The 14,816-nt window shown below is 36.1% G+C and overlaps 1 protein-coding gene across 5 annotated transcripts in view; it reads left to right on the forward strand.

Annotated features, from left to right (window-relative positions):
- Positions 1 to 288: 288 nt before the first annotated feature.
- Positions 289 to 14,816, forward strand: part of LOC105052739 (long chain acyl-CoA synthetase 6, peroxisomal) — a 40,370-nt gene continuing 25,842 nt past the window's right edge. Inside the window, exons 1-12 of one of the 5 annotated variants that reach the window (XM_073244083.1) lie at positions 289 to 492; positions 4,369 to 4,429; positions 4,498 to 4,575; positions 4,847 to 4,918; positions 5,006 to 5,087; positions 5,281 to 5,386; positions 5,474 to 5,550; positions 9,866 to 9,910; positions 10,010 to 10,096; positions 13,543 to 13,632; positions 13,744 to 13,823; positions 14,029 to 14,122. In XM_073244083.1, coding sequence (XP_073100184.1) covers positions 321 to 492; positions 4,369 to 4,429; positions 4,498 to 4,575; positions 4,847 to 4,918; positions 5,006 to 5,087; positions 5,281 to 5,386; positions 5,474 to 5,550; positions 9,866 to 9,910; positions 10,010 to 10,096; positions 13,543 to 13,632; positions 13,744 to 13,823; positions 14,029 to 14,122 — 1,044 coding nt within the window. In that variant the 5' untranslated portion in view covers positions 289 to 320. The remainder of the gene's footprint in view (positions 493 to 4,368; positions 4,430 to 4,497; positions 4,576 to 4,846; positions 4,919 to 5,005; positions 5,088 to 5,280; positions 5,387 to 5,473; positions 5,551 to 9,865; positions 9,911 to 10,009; positions 10,097 to 13,542; positions 13,633 to 13,743; positions 13,824 to 14,028; positions 14,123 to 14,816) is intronic. The other 4 variants (XM_073244081.1, XM_010933672.4, XM_073244082.1 and 1 more) reach the window with 4 other exon arrangements.

Below are 14,816 nucleotides of genomic sequence, written 5' to 3' on the forward strand. Positions count from 1 at the left end.
CGTGCCACATGGAGCGGGGTTGAACGTTTGCGATGGTAATGGTACTAGGCACAAAATTTAGGCCTTCCCCTCCGCTTTCCGTCCTTTCATCGCATTCTCGAACAATGCAGGATGGCGTGTTCGAGTTCAATTGGTACTCCTCTGGGTCCCACCAATGGGCCCCGCTTTATTAACCAATGAGGAAAGGAAGAAGGAAAATAATTTATTAAATTAGTCTAGATTTTAGATTTTAGAAAAGAATTTTATGAACGAAGCAAGAATTCTTTTATTAAAGAAATATAGAGATCTGTAGCGGAAAAAAAAAAAAATATAAAGAGATCATGAATGAAGCGTGGGCGAGGCATAACAAGGAAGAAAGGCACGCCATGGACTCCTCCGCTGCTCGACGCCGTCTGAGAGCCATCTCCGGCCATCTGCGGCCGGCCGGCGATCGCGATTGTGACCGGTACTCCCAGCTCGGCACAAACGCCACCGCCTGCGAGTTTGTCTCTGGTACTTCTCTCGCTCTCGATCTGCCTCGCTTTTTGGATTTCCTTCCCATCTGTGCGTTTATTTATTTCTTGCCTTTGCGGTTCTTTATGATGGTGGTTAGGATTTTTTTTTTTTTTTTTTTTTTTTTGTGGGCCAGCTGGAAACCCAAATTATTTTGAATCGAATATGTTCTTTGATGTTTTCATTGGAAGCTTAGATCCTTTTAAGATTTTTTTTTGAAATTGTAATGGATTTTGTTGTGGACCCTACTGTTTGTTTTTCCTTTCCCTCTCCAATAGGATTATTGTTCAGCTTTCCGGCACATCAAAGAACCGATGAGTGTGATGATAGATGTTGATTTATAGGCTCTCTTTTTTGGGATATCTTGATTTGCCTTTTTTTTTTTTTTTTGTTGTTAATGTGACTCCCCACGATGATTTTTGAGTTCGTGGGTTGGTTACTTTCTCTTTTTTAAAATGCTTTTAGTGACATGATGCATCTGTTTCTAGTAAAGCAGGGGATCTCAACCTGGACCTTAATGAAGCTATTTTATGAGAAAGAATAAGAATGAAAAAAAAAAAAAAAACCATTTTCTTTTATCCACATTCATGATGGATGTCCGAGCATTTAGAGTTGTCCAATTTGTTGTGACCGAATCATTCATTATTGCAGTAAGCTATGATGGTGGTTCTTGCTTTTCGGATTACTATCTGATATGAATAGAGTATTGTCTGCAAGCAATTCTAAGATGCTGGCTTGATGAGAGTATGCTCTAGATTGCTAGAGCTGCTGTGTCCATGGTTTAAGTATTGGAACATCTGATGACCATTGCAGCATTTGGAAGGATCTGAGGTATGCCCCTGCGCATGTGGAGAGGCTGTTTCTATGTTTTGAACACATGACCTTTAGGTCACAATGGAGCAACCTTGCCGTTGTGCCAAAACTCACCTTCTCTATTGGTATTTACCATGCCATGGAGTTGCTAGCATAAAATAGACTTGTATATTTTGAGAAGTTTTTGAAATGATATGTACAGAGGAAATTAACCATAGCATATTGGATTGAGGTGCAACGATATGCACAAAGGTCAATATTTTTACGGGAAAGGTTTTAAATCCCATGAGATAGGGCTATCCCCGTTTTCCTCTGGGATGAGATGCACCACCGTTCTGCTCTATCCTGACACTTGGGACAAGGGATGTTCCAGTCTGGATATTGACATGCTGGTAGGATGGTCCTGTCCAAACACATGGAATGGTACCCCATTCTGATGTCCCATAGGACGTCTCGCTGGAACCTAAATTCTTGTTTAGAAGTATACTCCTTTGTAAGATTTGCTTTTCTTAACATTGTGTTTCTAATTTTAACTTGGAAATGCATGCATTGAATCAACTAGTTTTTTAAAATAATTACTTTTAATATTCTTACTAGTGATTAGCTTGGGTCGAGCCATAACCATGTTTCCTTGAGCATATGTCATATATAATATAAAGAAAAACCAAATGTGAGTGATGTCTTGATATTGTTGCCTTTTTTGATATGTAAAACTTTATGACAACAAAATATAATTCATGCTTGTTACATGATTATAACTTAATATGCTATATTCGTAATTATAACAAATAAAATCTTATGGTTGATCTCATTACCATCTTTACCATTTCTCCTACTAAGGACCAATGTTTTGCTTGCTGTTTGTATTCTTTTCAAAATAGTTATATAATTTATCTCAGATATTTTTCTTACCTTTCCAACTCTGGGTCCCAAATATATGCACCTCTCCCACGTGAGGTCTCTTTAGAATTTGTTTGCTTGCATCTAGTACTGAATTATCCTTAATTTTGGAATTGCTGCACCTAATAAAATGTTCACGTTCCCTGCATCTTTAATTTGAACTAAGTTTATTGTATGTTAATGTTGATAATATCATCAACTTTGCACAGAATAATGCAAGTTAAGATGCGAATAAAATATGAAAATGATGTAAGCATAATTATGTATTCATGTTGAATTGTCCAATTTTTATTATGCCAAAGGCAAGTCCCCTTGGCCCCTGGATTTGCAAATATAAATATTGGAGGTTGGGGGGGTGGGGGGTTGTTGACAATGCAAGTGGGCTGTGTATACCATAGAGCTAATCAGAGAGATCTCAGATTTCAACCAACTTTGTGTCTATGATACAAATCTAGGTTTTCATCATCCACTTAATGTGTTTTCTTCAGTTGGGTCTAGTTTTTGGACAAGTTAAGTGGTATTCTTTTATTCTTACATTGATATCTGAAATGTCCGATTTTTGGAAAGGTCATTAGCTCAATGGACCATCCCAATAGTCTAAGATTGAGATTTTGATTTATGGTTTATTTAGTTTATTATTAGTTAACACTTAATAAATTACTTAGATCTTGTGTGGTCCTTATGCTTAAATTGTGAGTGGTTCTGGGAAACAACATTACAACAAACTTTTAGGAGCCAAAATATCGTAGTTTGTATCCCTTCATGTCATGGTGAAACCATTTCCACTTAAGAACCTTCATTATAGCAACAAGCCAACAACTCATATTGATCTTTGGGATTAAATATGTGAGACTTCCTAACACTTATCCAATTTGCATTTTCACCACTGAGTTCATTGGTTTGGTTAGATATTGGAGAAACACTTCTTCAACAAATGCTTGATCGAACTTTATATTCATTTTTATTCCAAAAAATTTGGAAAAATTAACATTGGATTTACATTGTGTTAAGTATGCCTTGAATTCTTGATCCACCTTGCTCTAAGATTTAGTTCGACAAATTTGGAGAACCACCACAGACATTTTTAGGGTGTGGGGTCTCCACCCTTGTGGTAAGGACCCAATTGATTTTGATATACATCTTCTTTTGCCTTGTTTTAAGAAGGAAGGTAACATGGGTATATTGGGGGTTAGGGTTTGCTGAGAGGCAGCTTTGTTTTTATATTTCAATCTTTTTGATTATAGTTGAACCTCTGCTCCATCCTCATCCATGGACATAGGCTAATGGTCGAACCACGTAAATTCATTCTTGCTGTGTTTTTCCTTCTCTCTATCTTCTTAAATCTCTTTGCTCTTTCTCATTTTGAGCCCTAAGTATTTTCGTTCATCTAGATTTGTTTCATCAAATTGTTTGATCAATCCTCATCACCCAAATGAGTTATTGGATAATAGATTCCTTGTTAACATCTCACATTTCCATAACCATTATGTACAGCAATTGACCATTGAATGTAAGCTTGTGTCTTGGTATAGCAGTTTGGTCATCAGATATATTCTTGCATATGTGAATATCATGGTTTCTGGGTATCCAAAAATCATCATGTCAAGTGCTCACTATCTATCCTAACAGTGTTGTTTAAATGCAACATGTTTTTGTGGTAGCTAGTCAATGTGTAATGACACCTCCAAGTACTAATCCATAGTCAGAACTCCAGTAATTGTGAAAAGTTGCCACCACCTTATCATACAAAATTGACAGCCAAATAAATGAGTTAGCTAAACATATGTCTGGCTATTACCAAATTTATGAACTACCATACGTTACCTTCAGTTCTTCCTCTACGATCCTCAGCCTCCAACTTAGTTCTTTGCAATCTCTATGGATCTTAATTATCTTATACCATGCCAAACATCTCATGCCAATACAAATAACACCTGATGCGCATGCAAAAGCAAATAATTCTCTATCATCAGTGTCTCATATAGTATCTCACACACAAGATCATAATTTTGTTCAGGCACACTCCAACTTTATGTGGCTTACTGTTCTAACATGTAATAACTGGGGCCCTCGGCCTCTATTCTCTTAAAGCCTCAAATAGTCATGGTTTCACAATTTACCAAGTAGAATATTTTGAATTTTTGATTGTTCAACTTGGTGCAGAGCAGGGCTACAGTGTTGTTCTTCCTGAAAAGTTGCAAACTGGGAAGTGGAATGTATACAGGTACGATATTTATTTATTCAATTGTACATTATTTTGTAGCTTCTGTCTAAAATTTGTTCTCTTGGCAGATCTGCACGCTCACCTTTGAAGCTAGTGACTAGATTCCCAGAGCATCCTGATATTGGAACATTACATGATAACTTTGAGTAAGCATCCTTCATATTCCAGGCTTTCTGAGCAGGATATTAACTCCAAGCTCCTGCAAAGTTCTTAGAGATGTCCTAACTAATCTATCAGTTGAAATTCCAATAATCCTTTAGACTGTTATTCATGTATGTGTGTGTATGTGTTGCTTCGCTCTTATTTTTGTCCTAATCTTTATAGCTTCAACACTTTTATTATTGATGAGCAGAGATGAACTTTCTGGACAGAAGGATGTTCTTTTTTGGTGAGATGATGTTTTTTTCCTAATATTAGGTATGCAGTTGAAACTTTCCGAGATTACAAGTATTTGGGGACAAGGGTTCGTGTCGATGGAACGGTTGGAGAGTAAGTCTTTTTAATTTTCCTGTTTTTTCTTTGTGCCAACTTTATGTCTTTTGGTTATCTTATTCTTTGCATTCTCTGTCTTTGAAGATACAAATGGATGACCTATGGAGAAGCCGGTACTTCCAGGTCGGCAATAGGTTCCGGCCTCGTATATCGTGGTATACCCAAAGTGAGTCATTTAGATTCCATAATCTAGAAGCATATGCCAATTTCATGGATCTTCGCACTTGTCTTATTAGTAGCTATATAAATATCAAGCTGTTGAAGGCATTTCTACTTAAATGTTTAATATAGCACATCTAATCACTCTTAAATGAATTGTCTTAATTGTTTTTTCCTTTTTTTTTTTTTGTTGGGAGCAGGGTGCATGTGTTGGACTATATTTCATTAACAGACCAGAGTGGATTATCGTGGACCATGCTTGCTCAGCATACTCTTACATATCTGTGCCACTTTACGATACCCTTGGTATGGTTTTGTTTGGTGAAAAATATAAATTACCTATTACATGTGTGTTTGCTGTGACAATGAGGATGGACATTATAATTTCTTCAGGACCGGATGCTGTTCAGTATATTGTGAATCATGCTGCTGTACAGGTTATTTTTTGTGTGCCACAAACACTAAGCATTGTGAGCTCCTATCCTCATCTTTGCCCTATTTATTTTCTCTGATATTAAATGCATGCTTAGGCTTATTGACTAACAGTAAGCAAAGTTGCTTGTGGTATTTCACTTAGAACATTATTTACTTAAAATATTGATGCTTGTCATATTTTCAGTCCATGCTCATTTGGGCTCTTAATTTAGAGTTAGAAAAGAATAAATTTATGAGCTGTTTTTTTCCTAGTGTTGAAATACCTAGTATTAGATTTCCAATCAAGGTACAAATGGCCAAAACCTATGTCCATCATCATCATGAATATGGAAGTTTGAGATAAACTTATAAGGGAGAAAGACTTGAGCTTGGCAGTTCATGAACTTTTCTTCAAAGTTATCTGTAATTGGAATCATTTTGGCAAATCATTATAAACTTTGTTTTTGTATCTATGGTCCGTAACCATGTTATACAATTAGGGCTTGGCGATCTCTGAGATCAGTTATTCTGGCATCAAGCCATTTCTCATAAGCATTGGACGGGTTGATGGTATCGTAAATGGTGACTATTATGGTGTGCCATCCACCAATGATGACAACCCTAAGCTGTGAGAAATCTTATGCATCCATCTTTTTACAATTTTAGACTATGGAAAAGAATGGTTTTAGTTGATTTATTCATGAAGGAAAATAAGGGGAATGCAATGTATTGATAGCATACTTTTTTATGTATTCATCGTGAAAATCTCCACGTATGTTCCTGTCATATTTCTAGACATCAGATGTTGACTTGATGCTTCCTATGGAAAGCTCCTTGAAATATTCTGAAGGTGACTGGTTTTGTGACTTGAACATGCTTCTTAGTAAAATTCATGCTAATGACAAGGTCAAGAATGATATGAACAATTGAAATTATGGTTTGAAAACTAAAATGTGAATAAGTGGGTGCAGTAATCTCATTAGGAATTGATACAAAGGTCTAACACTCAGTGAATAAGATGTTACCTCGAAGTTTAATGGAACCTGTGTAAAGATGGTCATAAACTGATAATAAGATTGCAGGACATTAAAGTAATGAATCATGTGTTCATATGGAAACTGCCTATGATAGCTGACCATGAGGTCATGCTACCTTAGTTAAATGGATGTGAAAGGCATGATGGTGTCTGGACGATAGCAGGGATTGGAGGATTACTAGACAAGAAGTGCCAAGGCACTGAGACTAAAGGAATAGGTGTGATGATGCTTGATAGCTCACAACCGCTTATAAGAAGTCACACGCATGTTGTTAACTGTACAAGTTTCAAAGGTGATGAAGGTACATGATTGGTGAATGCCAACTCCTTAGGTCGATGATGGGGATTGACCAAGTAGAGTGAATTAATAATGTCCACTGGAGTGGATTAGTTGGTACATAGATAAAGTTCTAAGTGGCAGGGCAAAGCAGCAGATTGATAATTTGGATCCCAAAAGATTGTCGTAAATTTGAGATGTTAGAATATTACTCAAGTCTTCTGAACCCTGAGAGGCTGAAACAGCTTAAAAGGCAAGAAAGGTGTGAGAAGATGATGTTCATCATGCAAAATTGCTTGGTCATAAAGTTCTAAAGCAAACCAAAGCAGTAGACATTTAACCATTTATAGTGAGTCGGCCTCACCATTTTCAGTCTACTTTGTACAATTTTGGCTTGCAGATGTTAATATTTGTTAAATGATGTTATGGATAGATTGTTTCTTCATTTTTTCTTATTCTAATCACTAATTTTAACATGTATATCTTTTAGATATATTTTAGATTACAGGTTACATAATGTTATGTGATATTTATCCATGTTAAACACATAGAAAACCTTGATTATGGCATTTAACTCGATACTCCTATCTTTTTTCTTGCGAAAACACAGTATTTAGACAAGAAAACATGATAAAAACATAAACCAGAGTTTGGAGGCCAACAAGGTCTATACCAAGGGTTTTTGGTGTGTATCTATGTGTACCTATTTATGCCTTCTGTTAGTTTGATCCTTGAATGGCAGGTGTTGTACCCACCTCTTTCTTTTTTGATACAGCATCGATCCTCGGTATTTTTAACTTTGAGACAATCTAAACAACTATGAAGTTTAAACTTTAGGGTAGCCGAGACCACTGATACATTGGTTTCTCTAAATTACTTTTGAGCCCAAAACCAAAACTTTTTAGTTGTTCTCAAAATGTATCATTTCTGCAGTTTAATCTTGAAAAAAAGAATTTGAGAATTTAAAAGAATGAAGGATGAAAACATAGCTTCGCATATTGCCATATGTGTAAAAAATTTGTCCCACATAAGTCAGTTCAAAAAATTTCAACCAACATGCTGAAACCAACCATAGTTTTGGATTGGTTCCGAATTCTGATGAAACCTTTTGGTTTCAGTTTCACCGAAACTTCAAGCTGTGTTATCTAAAAACTGCAATGTCGAGGATTTTAACAGAAGTTATTGTTAGGGATTTTCATTACAACTAATACAGGAAGACCGCATAAGCAAAGATATAAATTATTAAGTCCATGATATTGATATTTTGTGTAAGCTGCAACTGACGTACATATTTTTGAATTATTGTGTATTGTTTTGTAATGAATCTGCACTGATTTTGAAATACGTGCTATAATTTTGAACAAGTTCTGTATTTATGTACATGTTGCTTTGTTTTCCTTAAGGCTGCATATACATTAAAAATCCTCATATCATTATTAAGACCCTATTGGTGATGCTCCCGTTTTTTGTTTTTTCTTTTAAAAGCAGAAAGTTAGATGGAAATCATGTTATATCGGTTTTTATTTTTTCACTGAAATATATTTCTAGAATATCTGTAATTTTTGAAAGTTAAAATTTCTTGCTTTTGAAATTTTTGGAAAGGAATTAGGACTCTGCCACTGAGTACTGCTACTTCCATTCAGTTATTCACGTTATGGACATTGGCCCCACCCTTCCACCTCTATCACCACTTTAGCTGGCACTTGCAACTACTACTACTACGCTGCTAGCAACATCCATTGCCTGCACCTCTGCCACTACAAACGCTGCTCATCAAACACTGTTTCCTCCATTACTTTCAGCACCTTCTGCACACCCTGTCATTGCTACCAACACCATAACAACAACCACCATTGTCGTTGCCACCATAGTCTTCTATCACTACCAAGTACCAACACCATCAAACCACCAATGCAGCTAGGGGTGCTAATTTGCAGGTTCAGGTTGGGTCAAGTTGGGTTGATATTAGGTATTGGGGAAGACTACTAAACTAAACCCAGCCTGTTTATTAAATGGATTTAGAAATCCAAAACGGAACCCAGCCTGTTTACTTGCATAACGCACTTAATGAATAGGTTGGAGTGGGTCGCGGATGTTAAATGGGTTAAATGGGTCTTAAACAGATTAAATGGATTCAATAGGTCTTAAATGAGTTGAGTTGTAATCATGTCAATCCAACCCAATTATTAAATGGGTCAAAATAGGTCAAACATATGATGACTCTAAGCCTGAAAAGGACCCATTTAATAAATGAGTTAAGCTGGGTTGACACATTCATGACCGAAACCCATCTATGCCAAACCCAAACCCGGTTGACTCAGGTTGGTTACAGGTGGGAAAATAAATGGACACCCCTAATTGCATCTGCCACCTAAGTTGCAATTGCCATCATCAACCATTTCTGTCACTTCCATTGCTGCTGTCACCAGCATCACACACTCTTTGAAGTTGCAACCACACTAGCACCAGCTGCTACAACCAACACCATGGTAACAGCCACCACCACCACCACTATCAAATGTGTATTTCTTTTTGTTTTTAAAGTTGAAAACTTGAAATACAACGGTTACTACCTAATATGTTTTCTTTTTTGGAACATTGGAAACAAAAGGAAAACAATAGCAAATGAAAGACAAAAACAATTCAGAAAACTGGCAAGAATATGAACAAGGCCTGATTTTTTTTTTTTCATTTAGTTCTTCCCCAGTTATATCTTGCTTTCGTGTTAAAATCACTTTAAGCAATTTTATATCATTTTCCCCTGTTTACCGGTTGTATCAAGCTGGATACTTCATTTGTTTCAAATTTTTCCTTCATTTTGTTTCTTGCCAGTTTGCCCAGATTTTGTATGGTTGAAACTTGAAAGAAATCTCAAGGTAGCTTTGTGAATAACTTATTTTGTTAAGGTTGAAATACTGTTAATTGGGGCTTATGCATTATAAAACTAAAATTTGATTACTCTTGCGGAGTTCTTTCTTTCTTTCTTTAGTGCAGTACATTTATCCTGATTTTAGATTCTTTATTATGCCTTTCTTATGTTACTTGGTTGGTTTTGCAGTTATTAAGTTTCTTATCTCAGATTCATTGTGTACGTCTAATAGTGGTAAGAAGACTCCCAGCATTTATGATTGCTTTTCTATACTGATCAGTAGGGATTTGTTGGTTCCACAATTTTCAGTTTCTATTTTTGTTCACTGTCTAGGTGGTAGGCGGGATTGATGACAACATGCCATCAGTTCCTTCAACAACTGGTGTGGAGATTATTACTTACTCAAAACTACACAATCAAGTAAGTCTGCAAAATATTCTAAAGATTATCCAATATTCATTGCTCTGCTACAGCTAGTTATGATGAATAGCATGGATAGAATCAAGATCCATAGTCAAAATATAAAGGAGTCATTTTCCAAGCTTACTGAACTACGGAAAAATTGCTTGAAATTGTGAGATATATAATTCAACAAGTCTTTTATTACTGCCATAACCATCAAATCTTATCCAAACTATCTGGGTTCAAATTTATGGATTCTTGTTCATCAAAATTCCTACACCAATTTAGATATATTTCATCATGATTTGACAAGTCTTTTTTATGGTTCGCTGTCAATGTAATGTCAATCCTCCCTCCACATATCTTGTCCGAATTTATGACCAGCCAAGGCAGTGTTTAATATTTTACTACTAAATTTATTATTAGTATGTACTGTTGTATTTAACGGATGTTATACATGTAAGAATCTATCCTCATGATAAATCTCAAACTTGATATTTGAGATAAAACCTTATTATAAAGACCTAACCTAAGAATTTTTTCTCTCCTGCCACCAGCAACCACTGCCCTGTCCCTTGTTTCCATAGTTCCATTCTCAACCTTCTTATCCCTGCTACATAGCTACAAAATCCTTTACCCTACTTGTTTCTCCTTCCATCCTCAACATTTGCTAAAAGATGGACACTCCTATGCTTTCCAGCCTTAGCTATCTCCAATACTTTTTAACCCTGATTTTGAAAACCAATCTACTCTCCTTAATTCTAATCCTACCACGTTGATCTTCTTTGCTGGCAAATTATGACTGATCTCTCCTGGTATCCTGAACATTTCCAACCCGCATTGTTGAAACCATCCTCATTGACAATGTTTGTATGTTATTTATGTCTAAGCTTTACTAAGCCAAGTACAACCTTTTAGGAGCGAGTTGAGCTCAGGTGAGATCCTTTGGCTTGCCATAGAGAAGACAGGCAAAGTTCAAGCTACTTCTGGTTCTCTTAAACTTGACTTATTTACATCCATACTCTTCTTGGAAAATTTCATTTGGGGTGACAGTTAAAAAATTATGTATTAGGTGATCCAAAATGTTGAAAGAAATTTTACTGTTTGTCCATCTTTTGAGGAGAACCAAATGTGTCAGACATGTCAGATCTTATGTTACCAAGCTCTCTGATTTACCTCAAACTACCTGCACCTGATATTTAGGCATTGACATGAGTATGGCCGATGTATGGATCCAAATATATATTCTTAAAGATTAGAAAGAATCCAATGCACCCATTGATGCCCAACATTTGTACTTGAGTGTTGAGTCCATGTGGCATATGTCAGACTACATTTGGTTTTGTTGAAGACAACCTGAAGGCCCTATAATTCTAATTGTTTTGAGTCCTTTTTTTCCCTTTTGTTAGAAAGGAGAGGTGAGAGAATCTCCATGATTGGCAGATTTAGGACCTCTTTAGATAAGAAAACTTGCATACACCTTTTTTTAAAATAATTTTTATGAGTTCTTAATTAGGTACGTATCTACACATTGGTTTTGCATGTTAGGTCCATCTAGTGATTTTGGTTGAGTTTTTTAACATTTTCTTTCTTCCTTTTTTTCTTCTTTTTCTTTTGCAAAAATTAAAGGTAAAGGTTGAGACTTGAGAGATTTGCATAAGATCACTAGGTCTCTAGTTAAAGCTTGTGCTAACATGTAAACATAGTTCTACACTTCTACTAGGTTTTAACAAGAATTGTTCAGGAAATTTGATGTTTAGATTTACTTATTTTTATGAAAATAATAGGGAAAATTGAATATTGTAACCTGATTTTGTAATTGAAGTGTTCTTTTGTGCTTTTGCATGCAAAATATGAAATTAGATGTAGTGTAAAGTGAGGTTGGAAGAATTCAAGGGAATATAGTGAAAGCTGGTTGTCAACCTACAAACAGGCTTATCTGGACCGGGTCAAGCATGACTCAGTCCTGACCTGTTTTCTTTAAGGTCATGATTTTGTACCTGGACCCAATTCAAAGACCAATGTGATTGGATCTATTGATTTTTTTTTTTTTTTTTTTAAGATCCATCACGTCATTCAAGCCTAGTTGGGTCAATGAAGAGATAGGCCCAACTCAATGCATTTGAGTTCTGGTTCAGTAGGGTCGGATTTGGGTTAGGTCCAATCCAGGATGTACACTATTCTTTCTATGTCTAGGAGGAACACTAATAATAAATAAAAGATGTTAGGGTGGCATGCCACCACAAACTATTCAAACTAGAATTGATCCTTCAACCCACAAATAAATAGTCTTTAGTACCTTAAGCAAGAATTCAGGTTCTAGCAGGACGTCTCGTACGACACGAGATAGGGTATCATCCTATGTATCGGGATATAGCTGTTCCGCTTGTGTCCCAACATTACGGTCGGGATGCCCTGTCCCAAGTGTCAGAATAGGGCAGGACGGTGACATATCCCGTTCCATGAGAAAATCAGGACAGTCCCATCCCACGGGATTTAAAATCTTAACCCTAAGTAAAGACCAAAATAAGGCAATGGGGTGAGTGATGGAGGGGTTACAGATTTCAAACTCATGGGCTTTTCAATTATGTGGGGTTGGTTGGATCCAGTCATCTGTTGCTTGATCCATTCTGACCTGATTAGTTTATGGGCCTACCAGGAAACATATGATCCACACCAAAACCTGTATTTCAAGTGGGTCATATTTCAGTCCCACCTGACCCAGGGGTCTAAAAAACTGGGTTGGGCTGGGCCTAATCAGGTTGGACTAGGTTGATCCAACCTGTTTTCAGGCCTAGAAGGCAGTACATGTTAGCCATCTCTGTATTGTACTGGTACTTTTGTTGTATCCTACATATCTGCAGCATGGTGCAATGTGCATTGGTAGTTAAAGATTTGTTACTTAGGACTTTATTTACACAGCATTTTCCTCTCAATCTATCTTAGAAATTATGTGATAGTGTCAATCTTGAAGTTGCGTGTGTGCGTCTGCATGGGTGTATATAAATGATGTTCGTTTGTGTGAATGCAAAAGCCATTAGCTGATGGATATCCTTTTGTCACATCTGATTGTTGGTTTCACTATGTTGTCATTTGAATACTTTCAATATTGATAGAATGTCACCCTTAGTATCACAAGCAAGCCTTTTTTTTTCTTTATTTTAAATGTGTTTTTGTTATGCCTATTCCCTGCTTATTGGACTAATCATTACACATAGTTTTGTGCCATATGCATCGCCTGGATGTTAGCAATTACTAATTAGTGTTGTGCTCCCTCTTTAGAACCTTCTTGGAATGTTTGAACTTTGAAATACATGTTAATGCATGGAGAATTGGAGAATGGAGATATTGTCAGCTTTTGCCTTTTCTGAGAACAAAACTTTTCTTTTGTTTATTCCACTTGCAGTTATTTAATATCTCTGGTTGCTTTCCTCTGACTTGTGGAATTTGGCTGCAATTTTTAGGGTCATAGCAATCTTCAACCATTTCGCCCTCCTAAACCTGAAGATGTTGCGACCTTATGCTATACAAGTGGTACAACAGGCACACCAAAGGTATTGATAAATCACATTTTGGCGAGTTTTTTCAGCATCCAAATTAGTTGTTTTGTTTGTTTTTCTTCATGTTTGTTGGTTGATTGAAATTGGAGAAGCTTTGATCTTCAGGGAGCTGTATTGACTCATGAGAACTTGATTGCAAATGTTGCTGGAGCTAGCCTAAGTACCAAATTTTGTCCTTCAGATGTGTGAGCTTTTTTGATCTTTTATTCTCTTTACTGAGCTTTTTTGGATTAATCTTTTCATTGCACTAAGTATCAAGTTCTATCCTTCAGATATGTGAGCTTTTTTAATTTTTAATTTTCTTTACCAAGTTTTTTGAATTAATCTTTTCATTGCACCAGTTTGTCTTTCATGAATACATCTTTGAAGTGTTCCATTGATTTTCTGTAGCTATATATCCTATCTTCCTTTGGCACACATCTATGAGCGGGCCAACCAAATCTCATTGGCACATTTTGGTGCTGCGGTTGGATTCTATCAAGGGGTATGAAACTTTATGATTCTTCATCTATTTTGAGTTGTTTCACATTGTTTCTAAAGCTCCATATAATATTTATAAACATGTTGAATGTTGTCATACATATCTTGTATGTCTCTTGTGGGCTCATGTAAGGCAGACAGTTAGATGTAGCATTACCATATGATTGCACCTCTAATACTAGTAATATGTATTTCCTAAATGGATATCTATATCTGCTGAGTTATATGCCTTAAGTAAATCATTTTAATCATATGTAATGAGCCCAAGAAGAAAATTGAAATTTACTTGCACATCTTTCCAATACAGCAACTTGATTTTGGCCTTTGATATCAGACTACTCATTACTATTCTGTTCTCTTGAAAGGGCTAATATGCATGATATCTATTTTTCCAAAAAATTAAAGAAAAAAATGTCATTCTTGCACACGGAGGTCTTATATTTTTGGTTCCACATGCTGTTGCAGAATTAACTTGCTTCCTCTTCCTTACACCTGCTATTGCTACTGGTGTTACATTTGACCGGACATATACCCACCTAAACCAAGATTTCAAGAATTTTGTTTGATGAAAACCATTAAATAAGCTGATACTTTAGTTTACCTAAAATATTATTTTGTCAGGAAAAGCTTAGTAATGGGTATTTTTTTGAACCAGCATGTGGAAACTGCTTTACTTTAGATATCAAGTTAAAGTTTGA

The sequence above is a fragment of the Elaeis guineensis genome, chromosome 10, assembly GCF_000442705.2.
Source record: "Elaeis guineensis isolate ETL-2024a chromosome 10, EG11, whole genome shotgun sequence".
In the NCBI taxonomy this organism is placed as follows: domain Eukaryota; kingdom Viridiplantae; phylum Streptophyta; class Magnoliopsida; order Arecales; family Arecaceae; genus Elaeis; species Elaeis guineensis.